The 26,127-nt window shown below is 38.5% G+C and overlaps 1 protein-coding gene and 1 long non-coding RNA gene across 8 annotated transcripts; one reads left to right on the forward strand and one right to left on the reverse strand.

Moving 5' to 3' along the window:
- The first annotated feature begins 789 nt into the window (after positions 1-789).
- PTGR2 (prostaglandin reductase 2) lies at positions 790-23,609 on the forward strand. Of its 7 annotated transcripts, none has more exons than XM_019833281.3 (10): positions 790-813; positions 4,774-4,857; positions 7,423-7,541; positions 14,673-14,864; positions 17,538-17,708; positions 18,454-18,663; positions 19,837-19,958; positions 20,985-21,072; positions 22,472-22,511; positions 23,437-23,609. In XM_019833281.3, exons 2-10 carry the CDS (start codon positions 4,821-4,823, stop codon positions 23,511-23,513), a joined length of 1,056 nt encoding a protein of 351 aa, XP_019688840.2. In that variant the 5' UTR covers positions 790-813; positions 4,774-4,820; the 3' UTR covers positions 23,514-23,609. The 7 variants fall into 7 exon arrangements, with proteins under 7 accessions (XP_019688840.2, XP_003987862.3, XP_044916144.1 ...); XM_003987813.5 differs by lacking the exon at positions 790-813 and adding an exon at positions 1,577-1,686; XM_011283326.4 differs by lacking the exon at positions 790-813 and adding an exon at positions 1,832-1,969.
- Positions 9,667-25,914, reverse strand: LOC109500915. Its single transcript, XR_002158783.3, has 2 exons — positions 25,779-25,914; positions 9,667-10,328 (listed from the first exon to the last, which is right to left on the reverse strand). It is a non-coding gene; the product is annotated as an uncharacterized LOC109500915 (long non-coding RNA).
- Between the last annotated feature and the right edge of the window lie 213 nt (positions 25,915-26,127).

The raw sequence follows: 26,127 nt of genomic DNA on the forward strand, positions 1-26,127 counted from the left end.
GAAATTTGGGAGAGGTTTAGCTAGGTAGATTCTGGATAAGTTTCTCTCCTTTCATGAGGTCATAATTAAGAATGTTGGGGAATGGGAACTCATCCTGGGGAGACAAATCACACTTTTTGCAAGGAATTCATAGGCTCCAGAATCGAGACAGTAAAAACTAACACTGTAGAGTTTCTTTTCTACTTTGAAAGACTGTTTCTTTTAAGATCAAGTTCTAAACTATCATTACTTTATGCTATTACTTTTAATCTGTTAGAGCATTTTCTTTTTCATCAGTTGGTTCAAGTTATAAAGATAAAATGTTATACTAAAAAATAAAATAAAATAATAAAATAAAATGATATTGAAGATCTACCTGTACAAGACTGATAAGTGATAAGCTCCTGCTAGACAGAGTTTGCAAGGTAGTATAATCCTTCTAGTCCTTTCCTGAAGCTTTCTCAAAGAAGTAAAAAATTTCAGAGATGACTCTATCAGAAGCTCCAACCTGTTGAAAGATTCTCACCCCTTTGCTCACTACCCCAGTCATCATTCAGCTACCGAATACCATCATATATGCTGAGCTATTAGCACTGACATGAATACAATGTAAATAGCAATTCTCAGGATGGTCTCTTAGGGTTTAAAATCCTCAGGGATCCAAGCTGTCCTAGGAATAAGCCTTGCTCAACCCAGTTCAACACAAAAAGCAATTAATAATTAATGAAATTGAGAAATCAGTCCACACTGTAGCAGGGGGGCAGGAGTGCAAGGGCACCTGGCTCCAGGGGTCCCAAACAAAGCAGGTTTGGTCACTACCGCTGGTACCTGCAGGTAGGCAGTGAAGGTCAAATGGGTCATGTCTTGGCGTCACTCAGGGTCTTACTGGTTTAGGACAGTCTATTGCTTGAGGGGATGCTTTGCCTGCAGGATTTTTTGCCTGCGTTAAGAGATAGGCTGGAAAGAATTTAATCAATTACAAAGTTTGAGACCAAAAAGGAAGCAGTTGAAGTCCTCTTTCAACACTAGGTAATCCATCTTCGAGGAAGCTGGGATTTGTGTGTGTGTGTGTGTGTGTGTGTGTGTGTGTGTGTGTATGAAAGAAAAGGCAGCCGCTCATAGGGGAAGGGATCACAGCCCAGCCTCTGGAGAGGCGGTTTTAACCGCAGCATTGCCCCTAACCAGCGAAAAAGTAGGTGGTTCAATCACATCAGCTCTCCGAGCCTCAGTATCCTTGTCTATAAAACCAGGGGTAGGCTTGATGGGCCCCGTCTCGCTGTAATTTTGCACTCTGAGGCTTATGGAGAAGTCCATACAACGAATTAAATTCCTTCAAGGACTGCTGGGAGTGAACTCAATGGTCAAGCCTGAACGATTTGCTCTTTTGGTCCAGTATGGGCGGCCATAGAGCACCAGTCCTGTTTAACTGATTAATATACCTTGCCCAGACACGTGACGATCGTTTAAAACTCCGCATCTTCCCCACTTCTCCCAGAACCCAGGGATCTGGGAACGTGGGAACCCAAGGATCTCGCTTTAGCTGCAAAACCCCGCTCCTGGAGGGGAGGGGGCAGGGAGGAGGCGGGGGTGGGGGTGGGGCAGAGGTCTAGCGGTGCGCCTGCGTGGTGGGGTGGGAGGACAGAGGTCTCGCTGCCTGCAGTTCGCAAGCTCTGAAAAGCGGGCGGTTTCCTCTCGAGCTGCGTGCTGGTGAGTGACGCGAGACGGGCCCGGCGCCGGGGCTGCTGGGTCAGCCAAGCCCGAGGCTGGGTAGGGTCTTCCGGGTGAGGGAGGGTCTAGGAACCGGGGTGACTTCCACTCTTCCTCTCGGAGCTGCCACGAGGCTGGCATTATTGCCTAGGTCACTATGTAGCAGGGTTCTCGCATAGAGTCGTGACACCACGGCTTTTCTTAACAGGAAGCAACTTTATTCCTGCCGGCACTGCTCAGTTGGGCTTGTACCCGAAGAGCTGAGCTCCGAATGCCACCCGGTGTAATTTTTTACATATTTTCTACTTTTTTAATCTCCCACATGTGGTGATAGATACAAACATGCTGTCTAATTAAGTGGTCTCATGTTACAAGGTCATGAGGGTTGTGCATAGCCAGGTTACCTTGAGGTTTTTTTTTTTTTTTTCCTTAGGGAGGGGGGACCCTACCACAACTAGGTTAGGGAATGCTCTAGAAGAAACGGGGGCCGGTCTTTTGTTTGTTCGTTTTTGGTTGTTGTTGTTTTTTAATGTTGGGTGTAAGCAACCTTAAGTTTGCACGTAATTGTGTTTAAGGTGCATCTGGGAGGTTCATTTAATAAATATTTATTGAGCACCTGCCATGTGCCAGAGGGTGAACATGAATCATTGAACAAACAGACACAAATCCCTGTCCCTTTGGCACTTGCCATCTGGGAAGCCAGTTTGAAATTTGGGCTGTAGATGCAGATATTTAGTAATGTCCATGTGAGTGGTTGGTAGTGGGAGCCAGAGAGGAAGGTGAGGCCAGTGGGAGAAGGGAAGAGCCAGGCAGGAATCTCCCAACCTGTTAGACTTGGGCAGAGGAAGGAGGAAACCAGGAGAGTCAAAGGAAAGGGAGCGACAGGCCGGCAAGAATGGAGGAAATCCCAGAGATTTCCACCTTTTATAACAAGGCCGGGGTCTGCAGAGCCATTTGGGCAGAATAATTGAACAAGATCAGGATGGGGAAGAGTTGTTTGTTTGTTTGTTTGTTTTAAACATGTTAGGAAGCTCGTGTTATGGAAATGGTTATGTGTTGTGTTTGAATGTGGTTTCTGGTCTTTTGGGCAAGGTCTTCAACCTGTCTCTTCCTTTTCTCCATCTAGAAAAATGGGGACAGATGACAGTACCATCCTCATAGGGTTGTTGGGTAGAAGGGGTTCGAGACAATGATTATAAAAACTTTAGCCCCGTTCCTGGCACTTAGTAACATTCAGAGAACCTGCTGAGAGAAGGGCCTTTCCTAAGATCCCACGTGATTAGAACCAGGACGTGTCCTCTGCTCTACCTAGTTCAGTGCTCTTTTCTAATGCTAAGCTACAAGGTAGATTCTCAGATAACACAGTCTTTATGAGCAGCACCGGAGTGAATTTTTCAGTTGACCATTGATTTGGTGTTATTTTGGGATATTACTTATCACTAATTGGGAATCCATTTAATATCATAGCAACCAAATATGGTACGCTTAACATCAGTCAAAAAAGAGTTGAGTGTCCTCCCTACTCCTTCACTGGGGATGCATTTAACACCACCACCGCCTGTCCTCTCAGATCTAGAACTTGGTGTGTCATATTTTAGGATTTTAATTTTGTAACCAAATCAATTCTTTATCCTTTAAATGTGTTGTTTGTTGTGCTATCAAGGGATATTGTGCAATTATCTTACCTTAGTTAAATCTAGTGTTTGACAGTTGAAAAATTTCTAATTTAATACAGAGGGAGAGAAATTTAGTGGTGTGCTTTTCATGCTGATAAAAAGTATTTGGACAAATCTACAGTGTGCATATTTTAGAGAAAGCACACATAGAAAGTAATCAGAGAAGAGGGCAAAATATGAAACTTATTTAGGAAGAATTCCTTTGATTGAAAATTATGATGCTGTTAATAACCTCTCTGGGGCAGTTATCTTTGGACCCAGCATCAAATGGAAAATTTTGCTTTTTAATTCTTCCATAATTTACACACAAGGTGATTCAGTAGAAAATTTCCTTTTAAAAATATGTTTAGCCCTACAAGACATTTTGGACTTCTTGATGTGAGGAGATAGGATGCACACAGTAACATCTTTAAAGATTCTTGCTTAAAAAAATTCAACCTGTGTCTAAATCGAATCTCTAGATCTAACTACCAGTCAAGGATAGGGAGGCGGGGGTGGGGGTGGGGTGGAAGGGTGGGGATAGAAGAATGAGGTAAATGACACCCTGAAGAAGCAATCAAAGGACATTACATAGACAAAGGAATTTAGCAACAAATGTTTCTTCAGCATTCAATGGCATGAAATAAAATCTGTAAAATGGGGACAATAATACTTAATAGAAGATTAGGAGATACAGTGCCAACACCAGAATTTCATTTTGCGTCTTTCATTAGCTCAAATTGTAAACCCAGAATAAGCTGATCCTTTACTTCTTTGGCTATTTTGTATTTCAGAATTTCCTGTAAGGTGAGAATTTAAAAATGCTTTTAATGTTTTACTTTTTTTTTTTAGTTTTCTTTCTTTCTTTCTTTTTTTTTTTTTAATCCCTCCACTCAACGTGGAGCTCAAACTCACATCCCCAAGGTCAAGAGTTGCATGCTCTTCTGACTGAGCCAGCTACCACTGATGTTTTGCTTTTGTATAAATAAAACTATTAAAGTAATTTCCATTTTGACCAATGAATAAAAGAATTGTTGAACATTTGGTTACATCTCAAACAGCTAGTGTTTTTGTTTTGCTACTAGATTCACTTCTAGCTCTGGAGGAATATATCATGTTTTCTTTTAATCAAGTCACAGTAGGAGGCTTAATCAGGACGGTATAAAAATGAATGTGCCTGAATTATGAAGCCAAAAACATTCGTCTTACTCAGTCTTTTGAACTTGTTCCTATTAGTCAAAAATTATAACTAGATTTAGTCTTTCTTTGCATATTTGCTTTACGAGGCCAACTCTGGCAGGAGACTACATCTTTTCTGGATCCCAGAGATGGATTTTTTCCTCTCCTTGTTCGGAATCATAAGTGTGCTTTCTTTTTTTTTAATTGTTGACTATTTTAAAACTTTGTGATTTAAAAACTTTTCTGTTTATAGGAGTTGCTCTATACAGAAGTCTTGTGAGACCACTGTGCAGCAAGGTGATGATTATACAAAGAGTGGTATTGAATTCCCGACCGGGTATGTATTTGTATCAAAGACCTGGTCTTTGATAATTATTAGTGAAAATGAAGGAACAAAAAGTAATAGTTAATGTGGTAAATTAAGGTAGGAAGATATTAACCCTAGTAGAGATATTGGAAGAAACTCTTTAAATAATATAGTATTCAGTTTTTTAAGTGATCGCTTATCAAGGCTATCTGTTGAAGAAAAAAGGTATTTTAGAATTATTATACTTAAAATGCTATATTACCCAGGGGACCTGGGTGACTCATTTGGTTAAGCATCTTGACTCTTGATTTTGGCTCAAGTCATGATTTCACGGTCATGAGATCGAGCCCTGCATTGGGGTCTGTGCTGACAGTGTAGAGCCTGCTTGGGATTCTCTGTCTGTCTCTCTCTCTCCCTCTCCCTCCTCTTTCTCTGCCCCCACTTGGACTCTCTCTTTCTCAAAATAAATAAATAAACTTAAAAAATATTATATTACAAATATATGTGGCTTTTGTTTTTTATTTACAGTATGTATTGTTGATTCTTAAAATTTGTCTTTCTGTTCTATGTGAAAAACACTGACCTATGTCTGTGCTGACATCTAACCTGAATCATAGAAACTTAGGTATGAAAATAACCTGAGAGGTTTGGGCCCATGCTGCTTTGGTTTTACTGTTTACTCACCGTGTGGCTTAGAAAAATCACTTACCTTCTTCCCCCCAGCCCCTTACCTTTTCTGACTTCCATTTTAGAAAAGTGAGATATTAGATTAAAGTGTTTATTCTTTTTCCACCTTAGACATTTGATGACTCAATCAATAGGAAGTTTGCTTATGTTAACATAACTAAGAATACACTTTGATGACATTTTCTGCTTACAAATTTTTCTTTCTATATTTCAAATTTTCTAATTTCCTAATTTTCAAGACTTTATTTTAAAGTAGGCTCCACACCCAACCTGGGGCTTGAACTCACAACCCTGAGGTCAAGAATCACATTCTCCACCAACTGAGTCTGCCAGGCACCCCAAGGCTTTACTTTTTAAAAAAATTACATTCATCCTTATGGGCCCCTCTAGCTCAAGCCCATCTCCGCCTGTGGTGTTGCTTTCGTAACCTTGCAGCATCCCTTGTCCACAAATGCCTGCCTGTGCCTATCTGAATGCTGGTGCCCTCAGCTGGGATGCCCAGTGATAACAGCCTGCACGCAGGCCCTCCTGCAGAACTTAGCAGCAAGACAATCCCTGCCTGCCACCTGACCCTGATGGGAGATGAGAGAAGCTGGGGCTAGGTCTCTTCTCCATCATTCAGCATATCGCATTCAGAGAGAAATCGCATTAAAGTGAAGCTTCTGACTCTCCTACATAACCTATCTAAAATTGGATTTGGGAAATGGCTTTGATCAAAAAAAATTTGATGAGCAAATTGGACATTTGACTCCCATTCTATGTAACACTGTCACATACAGACACGGGCCCATATCAAACTTTCCTAAGACACTAGTACATTCGGAGTCATCTCATAAAGTTAAATTTTATTTTGGAAAAAAAAAATTATGGGGTGCCTGGGTGGCTCAGTCAGTTGACTGTCCTACTCTTGATTTCAGCTCAGGTCATGATTCTAGGTCATGGGGTCGAGCCCAGAGTCAGGCTCAGTGCTGAGTGTGGAGCTGCTTGGCATTATCCTTCTCTCTCCCTCTGCTCCATTTGCACACGCTCTCTCTCTCTCTCTCTCAAAAAAAAAAAAAAAAAAGAGAGGGCATCTGGTGGCTCAGTCAGTTAAGCATCCAACTCTTGATTTTTGCTCAGGTCATGATCTCACATATTGTGAGTTTGAGCCCTGTGTCAGGCTCTACACTGGCATCATGGGGCCTGCTTGGGATTTTCTCTCTGTCTCCCTCTATCTCTGCCCCTTCCCCACTCGTACTTTTTCTCTGTAAAAAAATTTTAAAAATTACATTCCAGTTTCCATTTCTTCTTAAGATGAGGAAAGAAAGTTTAGTTAACTATTTATTTTGGCTGATGTGTTTCTGTTATGTTGCAAAATTTGATTTTCATAATTAAAAAAGATGGCTGTGAGTTTTTACTTTTTGAAATCTTACAATTTTAAAACAGATGAGGTGATTTACCTGTAATAATCTTTAAAAAGGAATTTTGAAGTTGATGGCAATATTTTATAGGAACTTCTTGGAGAAGATAAAGAGCAACTGAAACTATTTGAAGAATTTATGCTGAGTTATAGAAAAATTACAGAACAATATAGATTTATTCATGTCTGTATTAAAAGGGAGTTCTCTGAATCCTAGAGTTACCTTTTAAAGAATAATAAATACACTTTGGCTCACGTCATGATCTCATGGCTTGTGAGTCCGAGCCCTGCATCTGACTCTCTGCTGTGAGTGCAGAGCCTGGAGCCTGCTTTGGATTCTGTCTCCCTCTCTGTCCCTCCCCTACTCACGCTCTGTCTGTCTGTTTCTCTCTCTCTCATAAATAAATAAACAGTAAAAAAAAAAAATCACAAGGACATACATTTAAAAAAAGAGAAATAATTACATAAGAAAGTGACTTTTTGATTTTCTATTTTCCTTAATATTTTAGGAAAAAATGGTAATCCAGTGGCAGAAAATTTCCGAATAGAAGAAGTAAATTTACCAGATAATATCAATGAAGGACAAGTACAAGTGAGAACTCTTTATCTTTCTGTGGATCCTTACATGGTAAGAATCAGGATTTTGTGACTTGGTGAAGATTAATTGTATTTTCATATTTTTTACGTTGCATCTGAATTTCATTGTGCAATCCTCATGACTAATAAATAATTTGAGCAATTATATCTTGATGCCTGGGAATTACAGGTTGCCTTTGTTTTTATTCACTTGTGTTGTGGAGGAATGTTGTAGAAGAAATGTTTTCATCATAGTAGTACATGTTAATCCGATTCTTTCAAATGTCCAGATCACTTCCCGGTTGTAAATAACATAGTGAATTAGGCTTGGAAGTTCTCTCAGATTGATCTAGTTTACAAGGCAGGCTCTGAATAAGACCTTTATTCTAGTTGGTTTCTTTTTGAAGGAACAGACTCACTTATGCTATTTTTAGATAAAGAAGATTTATTGAAAGATATTGTGAAGGACTACAGTTGAGAAGCCCTTAGGCACATGGACTTAGTCTCTATAAAGACAGATAGATTTGGGGGCACCGGGGTGGCTCAGTTGGTTAAGCAACCAGCTCTTGATTTTGGCTCAGGTCATGATCTCATGGTCGTGAGTTTGAGCCCCACATCTGGTTCCGCGTGGAGTCTGCTTGGGATTTTCTTTCTCTCCCTTTCTCTGTGCCCCTCCCCTGCTCGTGCATGTGCTCGTGCTCCCCCCCCCCAATAAGTAAATAAACATTAAAAAAGAGAGAGATAGTTTTTTCTTCTTTTCCTGTATGAATGCTTTTTATGTTATTTGCCTGCCTGATTCGAACCTCTAGTACATTGTTATATAGAAGCGGTGAGAGTGAACATCTTTGTCTTGTTCTTGATCTTAGGGGGAAAGCATTCAATCTTTCGCCATTAAATATGTGGGATGTAGATGCCCTTTGTCAGGTTGAGGAGATTTCGTCTTATTCCTGGTTTGGTTTCTGATTTGTTGAGTATATTTATCATAAAGAGGTGTTGGGTTTTTTTTATTGTGATAAAATAGATCTAACAGTATGCCATTTTAACCATTTTTAAGTGTATAATTCAGTGGCATTAAGAGCATTCGGTGTTGTGCAGCTGTTACACACTTTCCATATCCAGTACTTTTTCATCATCCTAAACAGAAACTCTGCCCTTTAAATAATAAAATCCCCATTATTCCCTCCCCCCAGAAGCAGTTTTAGATTTTGTCATGTGCATTTTCTGCTTCTATTGAGATGATCATGTGGTCTTTGTTTTTTAGTCTATTTATGGTTTGTTATATTAATTAATTTTCAGATGTTAAATCCGTCTTGCATTCTTGGTCCTGGTGTGTTTCCTTTGATACATTGTTGGATTTAGTTTGCTACTATTTTCTTGAGGTTTTTTGCATCCATAAAGCTGTGAGACTATATTCATGGTCTATTGTTTCCTTGTGATGTGTTTGCCTGATTTTGGTATCAGGGTACTCTGGGCCTCAGAATGGGTTGGGAAATGTTCCCTCCTCTTCTGTTTCTGGAAGAGTTTGTGAAGAATTGGTATTCTTCTTTCAAAGATGGGTAGAATTCACCAGTAAAGCTATCTGGCCTAGGTTTTTCTTTTTGGAGAGTTTTTAAATGACTAATTCAGTGTCTTTATTTGTTGTAGGTCTACTAGGTTTTTCTATTCCTTTTTGAGTTGGCTTTTGTAGTTTGTGTTTTTCTGGGAATTTGCCCATTTCATCTAAGTTGTGTAATCTATTGCCATCGGTTCTTAGTATTTCCTTGTAATCCTTTTTTATTTCTGAAAGATAGGTAGTAATGCCCTTTCTTTTATTCCTGATTTTAGTAATTTAAGTCTTGTTTATTTTTCTCTTAATAAACAATAAGCTAAAATAAGCTTCAGTTTAGCTAAAACTATGTCAATTTTGTTAATTTTTCAAAGGACCAACTTTTGGTTTTGTTGATTTTCTGTATTGTTTTCCTGTTGTCTATTTCATTAATTTATGTTCTTTGTACTAGTTTTACAGCTTCCTTTGAGTCTTTATTTATGTAAAATAAAAAGTTAAAAGAAAATCAGGATAGCTTATTCAATCCAACTGGGTTGGATCAGTTAGTTGACTATGTACTTTGGGGCAAAAATTAGATTCTTAGCTCAACCCCTACACCAGAATAAATTCCAACAGATAATAAAAAAAAATGTTAAGTGAAACTATAAAAATTTTTAGAAAAAACATGGGTAAACAATTGAATGATGTTGGGGAAAGACTTTGTAAGAATGACAGCAAACCCAGCTAATATGAAAGAACATGATTGATAAATAGGCCTATTTTTAAAAACATTGTATTTTGTAAAACACAATAAAACAGGATGTACAAAATCAAAAGATCAATGGCAAACTTAGACAAATTTGCAATAGAAATAAAAGATAATAATGGCTGATATGCAGAAAGTTTGTCTATATTAGCCTGTGAAAAGTTGGGCAAAGGGACAAATAAGCAATTTAGAATCTCTTTATATATTACTGTTCTTGTACATATGCTTGCTTCCTGCTCTTGGCTTTTAGAGTGCCCTGGTAGGGCACAGAGACAATCCTGGCTGACCTCTTCTCAGGCTTCATTTACAATGGAGACCCAATTGGCAATACCAATTTTCTGCCAGGATAGTTGTAGCCTTGGGAAGGCTCCTCTTCCCTCTGATCCAGGAGTGTAATTTCAGGCTCTGTCTTCAAGTAACACCAGTCTTAGTTGATTATGCTTACCACGGAAAACAGTTTGACGACTTCATTCAAAATTCTTCCCAGGGTAGCAAGAAATTTTTCTTTATGGGCTAGGGAAATGAAGTGGTGACTGGTCTAGAACATTCTAAAGAGACAAAAGACAAATAGATACCGAGGGATAAATTAGGGCATTGATTTCCCACAGATCTAAAGATGCTCCACCTTTCAATGGAAGCCAAGACAAGCTCAGTCAGGTTATCAGCCTCAGTACTCTAGACTGTGCTGAGCAAATCACATGAGGAGAATAATTACCACAAATTCAGGAGAAAAATGGCAGTGCACTATTTAGTATTCAGAGTCAATTCTTGATGATGATTGGTGTGGAGTTCTTAAGACTTCAACACTTCAATGTATAAATAAGACATAGCTCAGGGCATCTAAGAATTACATATGCCCTGATGAACAAAATGTAAAGCATATCACTTAAGTCCAGGATAATAAATACAAAGTAAATTAAGAGAACACAATTTACCAAAATAAAACCAAGGTTCAGGGTTAGAAGGGTTTTAAAAATGAAACAGAACAGTCAAAAAGGAATAGTTGAAAACAAGCAGAAAGGGTATGTTTTTCACAGGATTCTCAAAGTTGGAACAAACTTCCTGTTCAGCAGAATTCCCTCTGAGAGACTTAGAGTGAGATAAATTCATGACCCAAGGATTTTAGGGGTGGAGAGATGATGAAACAATTAAGATTATGACATGAACTGGATTCATGATCTTCACTTCTAAACACCCCCAACTTCAAAATAACAACAAAAAACCTCTTTTTCCTCCAGGAGAGTATATAGCTCCTCTGTCCACTCATTTCATGCTACAAAGCACTGAGTTTTTCTTGAGACTGTCTCTTCGTTCTCTGTGTTCATTCTGTATGTCAGTCTCAGGTCCTGTGGATCCTCCTTCCTAAGTACATCTCAGTTCAGTCCACTTCTCAGTAAACTTCAAGGACGTGTATTCAGTCTGAGTCATCATTGTTTCTTTTTCTCCTAATGAAGTATCCTTGCAAACACTCTTCGCCCCCTTAGACTGTCTTCCACACTGCAGCCAGAAATGGTAGTTGTATAATAACAGCTAATCACGTCACCTTTATGTCTAATGGCTTTCTTTTAGTCTTGAGATAAAGACTAACATTTTGGGCATGGTCTAAGATGCTACATAGTCTGGTCGCTGTCTGCCTGCCCAGCCTTACTATACCCTACTTTACTTCTTCCTCTTGGATGCTGGCCTCACTGGGCCTCTTTCTTGTGTAACACACCGGTGCCTTTTTTGCTCAAACCTTATATTGATCATGTTTTTCCTTTGCTGTATTTTTTAATGCTTTCATATCTTAGGAGCTTTCCTAATCCTGGAGAGACGGCTCCTCCCAGCATATTTTAGAGATAACAAACAACTTGCCTGGAACACACCAAACTGCCTCCTTCATCTAACTCACACAGGTGATTTTCCCTGCCCCAAAATCACCCCAGGGCCTGGTACCAGACAACTAGGGACCACCCCTCCAAGCCAGATCCCACTGAAATTATTCAAGCTGTCTCCTCCTAAACTTACTCAAATTTCCTTACCCTGTCTTGTCCATTTCTTCCCCCTGAAACCATACTAAAGACTCTGGGCCATGCTCTCCTGTTGCTGTTTTTTCTTCCTGACTAACTCTGGTGCTTCCCCCTGTGGCCCTGTGTGGTATGGTGTGCTCCTCCTCTTGGGACTTGTAAGTAATAAACTCTCTTCTTTTTTATAATACTTGTATTTTTGTTTTTTATTTATTTATTTTTTTTTTGAGAGAGAGGGTGCAAATGAGTGAGGAGCAGAGAGAGAAAGAGAATCCCACAAGGGGCAGAGAGAGAGAGGAGGAGGGAGAGAGAGTGGGGGAAGTGGGGCTCACCCAATGCAGGGCTCGAGCTCACCCGAAGCGGGGCTCTAACTCATGAACCCTGAGATCATGACCTGAGCATCGTGACCGAAGTCAGATGCTTAACCAACTGAGCCACCCAGGCACTTTAAACTCTTCTTTCAAGGCGGGTGTCTCTGTGTCTGTTGCTCTTCCATACCTGACTACAACAAAATCCTGAGTACAATTAAAACAAGCCTTTATACGTGTTGTCCCTCCGTCTCCCTCCCGCTCCTTGCCTGTTACCTGGCCAGTCCCTATTACTCTCTTAAAGCCTGCATTAAAAAGATTTGCTTTGATAAGTCACCTTCCACCCTCAGCCTCCTCTTCTCTGGTATATTTTCTCAAAAAAGTACCTTGATCTTCAGCATTTCTTCCGGTTGTAATGAAGAATGATCTGTGTAGTTCTTAGATGCCTGTCTTCCCTAATAAAAAGTAAACTTATGAAGACAGAGGTCTTATTTGTCACTGTATTTCCAGTGACTGGCATGGCGTTTATTAAGTATTAATTAAAGGAAGGAGAGAAGAAAATAATTTTGGTTCCTTTTACTAGACACTGTTCTTAAAAAAAAAAAAGAACGTATCCAAATTCATAACTCATTTTAATCCCCATGTTTACACAGTATTTTCCATGGTTATATTTAATGTATATATACTATTTTTATTTTATATTTAAGTGACTTTATGTATATTTTCATATGATAAACGAGTCCAAATATTATTTTGGTGGTTATATAACATTCGATTGTGTTGACATCATTTGCTTACCTATAGAGAATTACTGTTTGTAATTTCTCTGTTAGCCTTATTTAAGAGTCAGGTCCTTGGTCCGGCAGTATTCAGTGGCTGCTGCACTTGCTTTCCAAGAATACTTGGAGGGGCACACTAGCAGAAGTGTAGTTAGTATATTCTCATAGAAGCTTCTCCCTCAATTCCCTGTTTGGTCATTTACCCTGGTGAACTGAACCCACATAGTCAAGTAGCCTTCTATCTTTTCTATCTCCTGGACCACACTGTAGGCCTCTACGTCTTGGCTTTCATAAGTGGGCAGGACTGAGCCAAAGAGAGCCTTGATTGCTTCCCAGAGAAATCTTTAGCTCTAGTCCCATGGAAAGGTGTGGTGCCATTGTGACATTTTGCCTTTGTAGTAGAAGGAGAACATCCACCCAAAGTTATGGGGTATGATGTAGGGCTTGGCCTGAAGCTGTGATGAACAACTGTGTAAAAATTGTTTCATTTCTTTTGGGTTATTTCCATTGGGGAAGCAGAATTGCTAGGCCAAAATAAATGAATAATATTACAGTCTATATGTTGGTAGTTTGCTTTCTATAAAAATTGGACAGTTTTATAATAGCAACATGTTAAGTGTAGCTAATGCGCCACAATCCATTGAAACCATTGACACATTATTTTTGCTAGCATAATGTAATATTAAATTTGTTTAAAAATTTTAACAGCTTTGTTGGAATATTATCACATATCATACAATTTATACATTTAAACTATACAATTCAGGGGTGCCTGGCTGGCTCAGTTGGAAGAGCATGTGACTTTTTTTTTTTTTTTAAATGTTTGAGAGAGAGAGTGAGTGTGTGTGTGCACGCACACACTCACGAGTGGGGGAGGGGCAGAAAGAGAGGGAGACAGAGGATCCTAAGTGGGCTCTGTGCTGACAGAGGCTCTGGACCCTTAACCGATTGAGCCACACAGGTGCCCCAAAAAGAGCATATAACTCCCGATCTCAGGGCCATGAGTTTGAGCCCCAGTTTGGATGTAGAGATTACTAAATAAATACATTTTCAAAAAATAAAGTGTACAATTCGGCAGTTTTTAGTCTGTTTACACAGTTGTTTAACCATTACCACAATCTGATATTAGACCATACTTAAAGTCCTTTCTAATTGTACTTATTTTTTAAATTTATTTTAAAAAATTTGGGGGGCGGGGACACCTGAGTGGCTCAGTTGGTTAAGCGTCCGACTTCATCTCAGGTCATGATCTCGTGGTCAGTGAGTCCAAGCCCTGCATCAGGCTGTACTGACAACTTGGAGCCTGGAGCCTGCTTTGGATTCTGTGCCTCTGTCTCTCTCTGCCCCTCCCCCACTCACACTCTGTCTCTCAAAAATGAATAATCGTTAAAATAAAATTAAAAATAATAAAATAAATTTTGATGTTTATTTCTTTTTTGAGAGAGAGAGAGAGAGGCAGAATCTGAAGCAGGCTCCAGGCTCTGAGCTGTCAGCACAGAGCCCGATGTGGGGCTCAAACCCATGGAGTGCAAGATCATGACCTGAGCTAAAGTCAGATTCTTAATGGACTAAGCCACCCAGGCGCCCCTCTAATTATACTTCTTTACTTGTTAGAGAGGGGATACATTTTTTTTAAAGATAAAGAGTAACTGAAAAGAAGATAGAAATTAAGATAAATTTAATTTAACACTTTACTTAACATTACTGACTATATACCTTTCTTTTAGTCACCCGATAAATTAACAAACTGACCAGTATTATCAGGCAGAATTATCCTCATCAACATTTTCTTTTTTTAGCGTTGCAGAATGAATGAAGACACTGGCAGTGATTATATAACACCTTGGCAGCTGTCTCAAGTGGTTGATGGTGGAGGTATTGGGATTGTAGAAGAAAGCAAACACGTACATTTTACTAAAGGCGATTTTGTGACTTCTTTCTATTGGCCCTGGCAAACCAAGGTTATTCTGAATGGAAACAGCCTTGAGAAGGTGATGTATAATATACAGTACAGTAAAACCTTGGTTTGCGAGCATAATTCGTTCCAGAAACAGGCTTGTAATCCATAGCACTCGTATATCAAAGGGAATTTCAAGAATCGCTGGCTTAGTTGTGATCGTGTGACATTTGACATCATGTAGTACTGCTGTTGCAAGACATCGCTCATTTATCAAGTCAAATAAAATTTTTTAGAAATGTTTACTTGTCTTGTGGAACACTCGCAGAACAAGTTACTCACAATCCAAGGTTCTATTGTCTGGGTCTTCCCCTTCTATAAATCATTGTGCATTTGGCATTCGGTTCAGTGTGTTATCAGGGAAAAAAAATAAAAGCAGACATTTTCTTTTAGATGGCTGCTAAAATGTGGAAAACCTTTGTTTCTTTTCCACTGTTGGCCATAACTATATGACAGTTCTTAGATTATTAGTGAATAGTGTTGTTTTTCATATTTAATTTATTTCTTGACTTTTACATATATAAAAGCCAGAAGGTCTCTTATAGTTGTATGCTTTAAAGTTTCCTACGAAATTGCCATTTGACTTAAACTCATTTGGTTTGTGCTTAAAATTCCATTTTGTATCAAAAGTCCTGAGTTCAGTGTCTGTTGTTAGTTGAATTATGTGAAATTACCAATACTTGTCTGTATTGACCTATAAAACCTGGCAGCTTCATGTAATGCAACCCAATTTATGTCATCAGGGAAGTTATTTTATGTCTCTGAACCTTAGTTTCCTCATGTGCAAGATGAAAATAGTAGCTCTTTCACAACTGAATGTGGAAATTAAATGCTATGATGAATATGACTAACGCTTTCTAAAAAGCTTTATAAAATTTTAGTATTTTTTATTATTAGAAATTCTTTTTTTTTTTTAAGTTTATTTATTTTGAGAGAGAGAGAGAGGGTGCGAGGGGGGTGAGGAGAGAGATCTCATGAACCATGCATGAGATCATGACCTGAACTGAAATCAAGACTTGGATACCTAGCCATCTGAGCCACCTGGGCAGCCCTGTTATTATGAATTCTTATAATCAGTTAAAGGTGACTGTTAAAATACAAACGATATGTGGGAGATGTTATACAATAATTTTCAACTTAATGATACCAGTAAAATGTATTTAACAAGAAACTTCTTGGGGCACCTGGGTGGCGCAGTCGGTTAAGCGTCCGACTTCAGCCAGGTCAGGATCTCGCGGTCGGTGAGTTCCAGCCCCGCGTCGGGCTCTGGGCTGATGGCTCGGGGCCTGGAGCCTGTTTCCGATTCTGTGTCTCCCTCTCTCTCTGCCCCTCCCCCGTTCATGCTCTGTCTCTCTCTGTCCCAAAAATAAATAAACGTTGAAAAAAAAAATTAAAAAAAAAAAAAAAAGAAAAAAAAGAAAAAAAATAACAAGAAACTTCTTAGCAGGAAGAAATATTCAGCAGGTTCTGGTTTTTCTCCGTCATGTTACTATGGAGGGAAACGGGGCAGCTGGGGAGAGCTTCAGAATGCTTTCGGCACAGTTATTAGAAATGAAAAGGAATTCAGAAGGGATGGAGAAAGGATATTTGCTAAACACAAACCTGTCTCCCAAAGTTTCTATATTGGATTTACTAATAAATATTACCTACATGATATATTTTTGTGTACTGTAGACCTAAGTATTGTTGACTTTAATACCTTGATTGCCTTTCTGTACACACTAGATCTGACAGCCATTTAAGAGACTGCTGAATACAAACTGCCATTTTGTTTATGGCAGTTTAACTACAAATCAAATTAATGTGGTGAATCTTCTTTCTTTGAAAAAGCTTCTTTACGTATTTTTGAGAGAGTGAGCAAGAGAATCCCAAGCAGGATCCGCACTGACAACCCAGAGCCCAAAGCAGGGGCTCTATCTCACGAACCATGAGATCATGATGTAAGCTGAAATCAAGAGCCAGATGCCCAACTGACTGAGCCACCCAGGCCCCTTGGAATTGCTCAGAGGTTTTAAAACCTTCCTACTTTGCCTAGTGTTTTCCCCTTAAGTGTTTCTTTCTTTTTTTAAATATACTTGGCGGCATTGATAAGAAAGAACGATAAGTGTCTTTCATGTAGAATTCTTTAAAGTTTTTGTTTTTTACTATAAAGAGAAGTAATACTTATTTGTTTTTTACTTTGTACAAGTAAATTATAGAATTTTCACAAGACTGAAGAATGGTTCACTGTTCTAGAAACCATATCAGGTTGTTTATTAAAATCTGCTTGGAATGCCATTACAAAATACTATAGACTGGGGGCTTAAATGACAGAAATTTATTTTCTCACAGTCTGAGATCGAGGTGATGGAAAATTTGGTTTGTAGTGAAGTCTTTCTTCCTGACTTGTAGTTGGCTGCCTTTGTGCTGTGTCCTCACAGGGCATTAGCCTTTCTTCTGTGTACGTGCAGAGAAAGACCTCTGGTGTCTCTTCCTTTTCTCATAAGGATGCAAGTTCTGTTGGATTAGGGCCCCTCCCTGATGACCTCATTTAACCATGATTATCTCCTTAAAGGCCCTGTGTCCAAATATAGTTATATTAAGGGGTAGGTCTCAACATCAGAATCTGGGGGAACACAACTCAATCCATAACAGGTTTTTCTCTGCCTTGTTGATTTAAAATAGGAATTTCTAGTATTATTTTTTAAAGTTAGATATTTTATTTTAGGTAGACCCACAGCTTGCGAATGGACACCTTTCATACTTTCTTGGAGCTATAGGTATGCCTGGTTTGACTTCCTTGATTGGGATACAGGAGAAAGGTCATATAACTGCTGGATCTAATCAGACAATGGTTGTTAGTGGGGCTGCTGGTGCTTGTGGATCCTTGGCTGGGCAGGTAAACTTTCTGAGAACTATTTGATTTTCTAAAAACTTGAATTTCTGGATACATGTATATAATTTAAAATATAAAATTGAACAAATGCATAATATTATTTTATATATTTCTGGTAGGAATGATGTTATTACCTGCTTAGACTCTCTTCATAACGATATGGAAAATGTAGATTTTTGTACCTTGTTCTCTGTTAACCAGAAATAGACATGGTAAATGCTAGAGCATTGCTCTAATCAATATAAGGAAGAAACCCATAGAGTACCTATCTGGAATTCCATGACATGAATTAAAAGACAAACTCATATTTTTAAAAGGAATCTTCAAATAAGAGAGCACTTACTGGGTTCCAGAAATACAGTAAAGATTATAATAGAATTTTAAAGTATATTGTTTTATGACTAACAGTCTTTATTGAAACAAAATATTTTATCATAGGCCTGAGAAATATTGAATTGCAAGTTAGTGATGTTTTGAGTCTACTTCTTTTATGAAATCAGCTTTAAATTGTGAGATTTTAACATTCAGACTAAGTCTAATTTTAGTCAATCTTAATTTGTTTTTTAGCAGTGGCATTATATCTGGTCTTAATTCTTTTGGTTTCAAATTACTTTTAGCCAAAGTCCTGTAATCTAACCTAAATTGTGATGAACGCTCTCATATACTCGTGATATCTTGTATACTCACATTTTTTACACTTAAATGTAGCAACGGAAAGTTGTTTACTTTTTTAAAATCTCCCCCCTAGATTGGCAATTTGATGGGCTGTTCCAGAGTGGTGGGAATTTGTGGAACACAGGAGAAGTGCCACCTTCTGACCTCAGAACTTGGCTTTGATGCTGCAATTAATTATAAAAAGGGGAATGTGGCAGAACAGCTCCGTGAATTTTGTCCAGCTGGAGTGGATGTTTACTTTGACAATGTTGGTGGTGACATCAGTGATACAGTGATAAGTCAGGTTGTTTGCCAATTTGTTACAAATTTGAATGCTACATTTTATTTGCTGTGCTTTTTACCTGATACCGAAAAAAACCTATAGAATTGTAGGGTTTATTGTGAGAAATAATGTTAATGATCAGTATTGTAATTTAGTGATGCAGAAGAGCTTGCTGACAACTACTTCCGTTTGCTTGCAGATTTGCATATGAGCATCAATTTCAGTTCTTTGATAGCAGTATTGTATTTTTCACCTGCAATTTATTTTTATCAAGAGTTATAGTTGTAGGGAGGTGTGCCTAGCTGGCTTGGTTGGTCGCACGGGATTCTTGATTTTGGGATTGTGAGTTCTAGCCCCACATTGGGTGTTAGAGATTACTTAAAGATAAAATCTTAAAAAAAAAAATTACAGTTGTATTGTTCAAGTGGTGAAGTTTTGACCCTAATTGCTCACCAACTAACTCACTCACAGCCATGGCCTCTGACTTTGGGTAGGGAAACGATTTTCATAGATTATAGTTATTTACATATTTTTAGTGACAATGTTATAAAATATCGACATTAGCTATTAACACGGCATTGTCCTTTACTATGTATACACACACACACACACACACACACACACACACACACACACACATACTGCAGTTGAGGTTAAATTATTTAAAAATTCTCTTAACATTTATTCATTTTTGAGAGTGAGAGAGACAGAGCATGAATGGGGGAGGGGCAGAGAGAGTGGGAGACACAGAATCAGAAGCAGGCTCCAGGCTCTGAGCTCTCAGCACAGAGCATGACGTGGGGCTCGAACTCACGGACTGCAAGATCATGACTGGAGCTGAAGTTGGACGCTTAACCCACTGAGCCAGGCACCCGAAGGTTGAATCATTTAAATCCAAGGAAATACTTTACTGCTGCTACTAACAGTAGCAACAACAATGATGATATCGGTGTAATTTTTCTGTGCATTACCAAACTCTCAATTACCTCTGTTCCTTTGGAAGGGACTTGTTTCCTAGCTAATTAAAACTCTTAAATACATATAAGGAGTAAATCTTCAAAGCAAAATCAATTAATTGGCACCAAAGGATTAAATTACAATAGTCAAGGAGGCTTTCGCTGAGGCAGCCATAAAATCAGTAAACATAGGAAAGGCATATATCTTAGGGTATAATCATCAATTTTTCCTGAACAGATGAATCAGAACAGCCATATCATCCTGTGTGGTCAGATTTCTCAGTACAACAAAGATGTGCCTTATCCTCCTCCACTACCCCCTGCTGTAGAAGCAATCCAAAAAGAAAGAAACATCACAAGGTATGGACCACCCTTTTCCCCTTATTACCAGATTCATGAGTTTAAAGATCATAGATGTATATGAAATGGTAGTGTTTTTCATATATAATTCTTCCTTATTAAGTAAAACTTGAAAATGGACATTTTTTTCAGTGTTTAGGTTTTTGTTAACTAGAGTCCTGGCAAAAAACTTTTTTTTTTTTTCACATTTATTTTTGAGAGACAGAACATGAGCAGGGGAGGGGTAGACAGAGAGGGAGACACAGAATCAGAAGCAGGCTCCAGGCTCCGAGCTGTCGGTACAGAGCCCTTCACGGGGCTCAAACCCACAGACTGCAAAATCATGACCTGAGCTGAAGTAGGACGCTTAACTGACTGAGCCACCCAGGCGCCCCCTGGCAAAAAATTTTCTAAAGAACATATCGGTTCTATCAATCTTTCGCAAGTCTTTTTTTTCCCAAGTGATAGAAACTCAACTCACATTGGCATAAGTGCAAAGGTAATTTATTGGCTCACGTTTCTGAGCAGTCCGGTATTAGTATTGTCTGGACATAAGGTTTGCATAGTGGCATCACCAAGTTTTTCTCTACCTTTGGGCTGTGCTTTCTTTTGGGTTGGCTCTGTTCCTTTGCAAGCTCTTCTCTTGCAGCAGATCAAGAGGATGACTGTTATCTCTGGTCTTACATGTTACCAAGTTAGTAACCCAAGCAAAAAGAGAAAGCTCTCTTCCTCTCAGTTTTATCAAAGCTGATACTGGCTCCGACTGGCCTGGCTTTGGTCACAGGAGAGTGGGGAAAGGATATTACCCACAAAGTAAAATCACAGTGCTAATTACCAAACAGGGTTTTAATGCTAGCCAGACCAAACAATAGAAGCCCGCTACACTTACACATGTAACTACACCTAAAACTGTATCTGGCCTGATTCTGTGTGATTAAGTCCTGATGTTTGAAAGACTAACAAATATTAGAGTTCTGGAATGATTTGATTTTGAGCTCTTTCATCCTCCATAGTCTCTGATCATTATCCTTTTCTTCCCCACTACAGAGAAAGATTTCTGGTGTTAAACTATAAGGACAAATTTGAGTCTGGCATTCTACAGCTGAGTCAGTGGTTTAAAGAAGGAAAGCTAAAGGTAGAACTTGCCTCTATTCTTTTATCAATATCATTGATATTGACATAATTGATATACTTTTGTGTTATTTGAATTTATTATAGTGAACATATTAGCTTTGTAATAGGAATTCCTACAAAATTGGCACTGAATATTGTAAATTAAGTTTACTCTCAGGTGAGTATAACTTCCTAATTGAGAAACCCTCTACTGTCAGTCGCTTTATCTAAAATTTTATTAACCTTTACTTTTCTTAGATTATAATACAAGACAAAAAGGTGTTTTTTTTCAAATTTTAATATTCACTAATTTAACAAATATTTATGGAATGCTACTATGTGTTAGAAGCTGTGCTTTTTTTCTTTCTTTTCTTTTCTTTAAAGTTTATTATTTATTTTGAGAGAGAGAGAGAGAGAGAGAGAGAGAGAGAGAGAGAGAGAGAGAGGGAGGGAGGGGAGAGAGAGAGGGGGACAGAAGATCCAAAGCAGGGTCCATGCTGACAGCAGAGAGCCTGATGCAGGACTCAAACTCACAAACCACGAGATAATGATCTGAGACAAAGTTGGTAGCTTAACCAACAGAGCCACCCGGGTGTCCCTAGAAGCTGTGCTTCCTCAAAATCTTTTAAGCACCTCCCTGTACCCCTATCTCACCATCACTATACTTCTTTCCTGCCCTCCCTGATAGCCTGATATATTTCTTGGTTGCTGGCTGAAAATCGGGAGTTACTCATCTGGGGTCTAGAGACACTGACCTGGGATGTTCTTGAAACTTGCAAATGACAGGCAAAGTTACATATGCGTGTGCTTATGTTTATATACTTTGTTTTCTGAAGAGAGGGGATAGCTTGTGATGTTGCCAGTTGAAGATTAGACAATGGGAAAAGAGGATTTTATTTTTTTATTTTTTTAAGAAGATTTTATTTTTAAAAATCTTTCAATAGGAAACTTCTGTGCTATGTCCATGAAATGAAGAATACCTATTTTTAGACAGAAAGTGCTAAATAGTATTACTGCCCTTTGCCAACATGGAGAATATTACAGTTGACCTTGAACACCTCAGAGGTTAAGGGCGTTGACACCCTCCATGCAGTTGAAAATCCCATGTATCTTTTGACTCCCGCAAAACTATGAGTAGCCTACTATTGACCAGAAGCCTTACTGATAACATAAACAGTTGACTAACACATATTTTGTATGTTATATGTAATTTATACTGTATTCTTATAATAAAGTAAGCTAAAGAAAAAATGTTATTAAGTTACAAGGAAGAGAAAATACATTTACAGTACTTATTTATTGAAAAAAAATCTGTGTATAAATGGACCTGCACAGTTCAAACCCGTGTTGTTCAAATGGTCAACTTTAAATAGACATGATGAAGTCTAAAGAATACTATATTTGGTTATTTTGACTTACAGATTAAAGAGACTGTGGTAAATGGATTGGAAAACATGGGAGGTAAGATGAATGTAGGTTTATGTATCATATGCATGAGCTTAGCACAAATATTCCCTTTTTTCCTTTACTTCTACTTCCCTCGTTTTTTTTTTCTTTTTAAATCATTTATTTCTTTCCTGTAAACCCATCCTGCAGGTTTAAATATGTTAATCAAACTCCATTAAAGTTCAGCTTAATGGTATTTAAGAAAGTATTTTTTTCACATTTCAAGTCATCAAATAAGTATTTCTTTGGTTTTGAAACAAGTTATGAAAAAAATACAAGTATCACAAAAGTCATTTACCTTCTAGGTAACTTTTTCAGATTGAATCGTTCTAAGACATCATAAGATTATATTAAACAGATTTTCAATATTTAGGGTTTTTTTTTTCCTAACACACACAGATTTCAACATTCTTTTGTCTGTTTAAAATGAAAGAGATTAGATCAAACTGGTTTTTTGTTTTTTTTACCTTTTTAGGAAAAAATATTTAATACATTTGGTCAATATGTTTACTAAACAACTTAAATTTTACTCATTTTCCTGGCATAACAGATGCATATTTTACTTAGTAAAACTTTATGGTTAGATTTCTATTATTTTTAATAGTAACTGAAAAATTGTTTGTGCTGGCATTTTATCCACATACTTATTTGCTTCTAGTCTTCAGATTCTATAAACAGTGAACACTGAGGTAGATAACCAATTAAACATTTCTAGTTTGGGTAAAAACACATTTTTAAGATGTAAATTGAGTTAGTTTAGTGGCTTTGCCAATATTTCACTTGAGGTTCTCTTCATGAAAATTTCCTTCTATAGTTAATATTAAAATAATTGAAGAAATTATTCAAATTAATTGCATGTGTTCGACCTACTGATAAACATGTATGATAGTGACATTTAGGTTTTCATATAACCTAGTTTGTTTGTTTGTTTTCTTTCTAGTTGCATTCCAGTCCATGATGACAGGAGGTAACATCGGAAAGCAGATAGTTTGCATTTCAGAAGAAACCTCTTTGTAATATGTATAAGCATCTTCATCAAGGAAATACACAGATTTCTTTCCATTTTACTCAAAGATTTTTAAGATATTTCATAAAAAAAAATCTTAGACTACAGATAGCTTTTTTTTTTATGTTGATTTTTGAGAGATAGAGACAGAGTGTGAGTGGGGAGAGGCAGAGAGAGAGGGGGACACAGAATCAACGCAGGGCTCAAACCCACAAGCCATGAGATCAGGACCTGAGCTGAAGTCGGATGCTTAACTGACTGAGCCAGCCAGGTGCTCCGAGCACAGATAGCTTTTAATTTGAAAATGTGATCATAGGTAATATTTTCTAGTTGGATAACATTTTTTCCTTTATCTTCAATATCATATGTGTTCTCTGTATCCAACATGAGTATTTACAATAATAGACTGAAGTCAACATGACACAATTTTCTTTCCTTTACCAATATTACATATGATGTTTTGATTAGACAGTCTGAAACCCATAGAGATTTGATGTAACTCTTTAGCAGATCATACAAAATAAACAGATTTTTACAGTTAATAACTTTCACTTAAAATAGAATGCTTGAGGGGTGCCTGGGTAGCTCAGTCGATTAAGCATATGACTCTTGATTTTGGCCCAAGTCACGATCTCCCGGTTCATAAGATGTAGCCCTGTGTCAGCATCGTGTGCTGACAGCGTGGAGCCTGTTTGGGAGACTCTCTCCCTCTCTTTCTCTCAAATTAAAAGAAATATATATAGAATGCTTGAGAAGACACATTGTAAACATACGTTGACCTGGAAATGCTTTACATAACTCTTGAACTGTAATTTGGTGTAAGAATAGAATTGGGATGGGCTTTCCATGTGGAGATGGAGATGGCAGTGTGTGTGTAGGGGTTTTGGGGGAATCCAGAGCTTGTGGAGCAGTTTTTAGGATACAGAGCAGAGGCTTTGTGTTGAGAAGATAAATAACTGAGGTCAGTTAGGTCGATGGAGACAGTAGTTTACTAGAGGATGATCTATTTGTGTTTTGCTAAATAATTTACTGTATAGTCTAAAAACTCATATATTGACGAAAGCATGTTTGTTTTAGGTTAGCAGGCACACACTGTCACATAGTGTAAAGATTTCGAGGGCAAATAGATATAAACATCACTTGAACTCTTAAGTGATTGGAAAGATTAAGACAACAAAGACAGTTTTGGCAAATGACAGGACTTAAAAGAAAATGACAGGACTGACTGAACAAATTAACAAATGGTTCTGAACATGAGTTTCAAGATCTATTAATGAACCTCTAAATAAGAGGGTTTGTTTCATTAATTTAATCAACCATTTACAACAATAAAATCGAGGATATTTTTCTAAGTGTTGTGCTGGTTTATGGTCACCTGTTTACACCCTGCAATATACTTTTGTCTATAACATTTGTAGAAAGTGGATTGAAATTTTGTTAGTAATCAATCACTCCAGTTGACCTCAGTGTTCTCTTTCTTGTTTTATATACCTTTCCTGGACTGTTTCGTCTCCAGAAAGGTCTGTATGTTGATAACTCCCAAATCTACACCTCTATTTCTGACCTTTTACTTGAGCTGGGGACCTCCAAGTAAAATATCCTTTTGACACCTGGGATAAACTCTGTTTATCTAAAGTGGAATTACCTTTCTCTTACATGTTTCTACTTTGTTTTTTTTTTTTTTTTAATTTTTTTTTTCTTCAACGTTTTTATTTATTTTTGGGACAGAGAGAGACAGAGCATGAACGGGGGAGGGGCAGAGAGAGAGGGAGACACAGAATCGGAAACAGGCTGCAGGCTCTGAGCCATCAGCCCAGAGCCTGACGCGGGGCTTGAACTCCCGGACCACGAGATCGTGACCTGGCTGAAGTCGGACGCTTAACCGACTGCGCCACCCAGGCGCCCCTCTACTTTGTTTTTAAATCACCATCGTTTGTGCACCCAAACTACTACTCTCTCACCCATTCAGATACCTGTTATGAAATCAAGGCTTGTGTTTAACCTTGAGAGTACCCTTCTTAGAGAACTCCTTTAATTCCCACTGCCACGATCTTGAGTTCCTCCTCCTTTGGCACACAGCAAGTATTCAAAAATTAGTAATTTGAAAAGTCTGCCAACCCCACTAAGCTCTAACACGTGGTGGCATCCAGCCTGGAACTCAAGTGTTCTATTGCGGTGTGGATATCCGAGAGCTCTTTCCATCCCAACATAGGGAACCCAGACTCTGGAGAATTTATATTACAAAAAAAGTTATACACCTGAGTCTCAATTCTTACCCCGTCCCGTATGCAATGCAGAATCTGATTCTGCAAGTTCCCTTCTCAGTCAGTGAAGCTTTGAGATCCTCTTCCCTGATAAATGTTTAAGTAGGGCTCTCTTCCTCGCTTGCCTCCGTCGTAACTAGTTCTGGTCTCAGCTGACAGGAAAAACTACCCCTTCTGTTGCTGCAAGGAAGCAGTGACGTCACGGCTGGCACGAACTGACCCCATTTCTCGGGTTTCGTAGACCACGGGGTCCCAATGTCGGGAATGAATAGGAAGCGAGAGACCTCCTGGCGTCCGGGGGCTCAGCCCGGCGCGGACAGCCCGGCCCCAGCCCTCCATCAACGCCTTGGGGAGACCCCCA

The sequence above is a fragment of the Felis catus genome, chromosome B3 (assembly GCF_018350175.1).
Source record: "Felis catus isolate Fca126 chromosome B3, F.catus_Fca126_mat1.0, whole genome shotgun sequence".
NCBI classification, from domain to species: Eukaryota; Metazoa; Chordata; class Mammalia; order Carnivora; family Felidae; genus Felis; species Felis catus.

Excerpts from the sequence above, each read along its gene's own strand:
- PTGR2 (XM_019833281.3), top strand. The coding sequence starts at position 4,821 with ATGATTATACAAAGAGTGGTATTGAATTCCCGACCGG. Across the intron at positions 7,542-14,672 it reads TTTCTGTGGATCCTTACATG|CGTTGCAGAATGAATGAAGA; the intron begins GTAAGAATCAGG and ends TTCTTTTTTTAG. Across the intron at positions 14,865-17,537 it reads ATGGAAACAGCCTTGAGAAG|GTAGACCCACAGCTTGCGAA; the intron begins GTGATGTATAAT and ends ATTTTATTTTAG.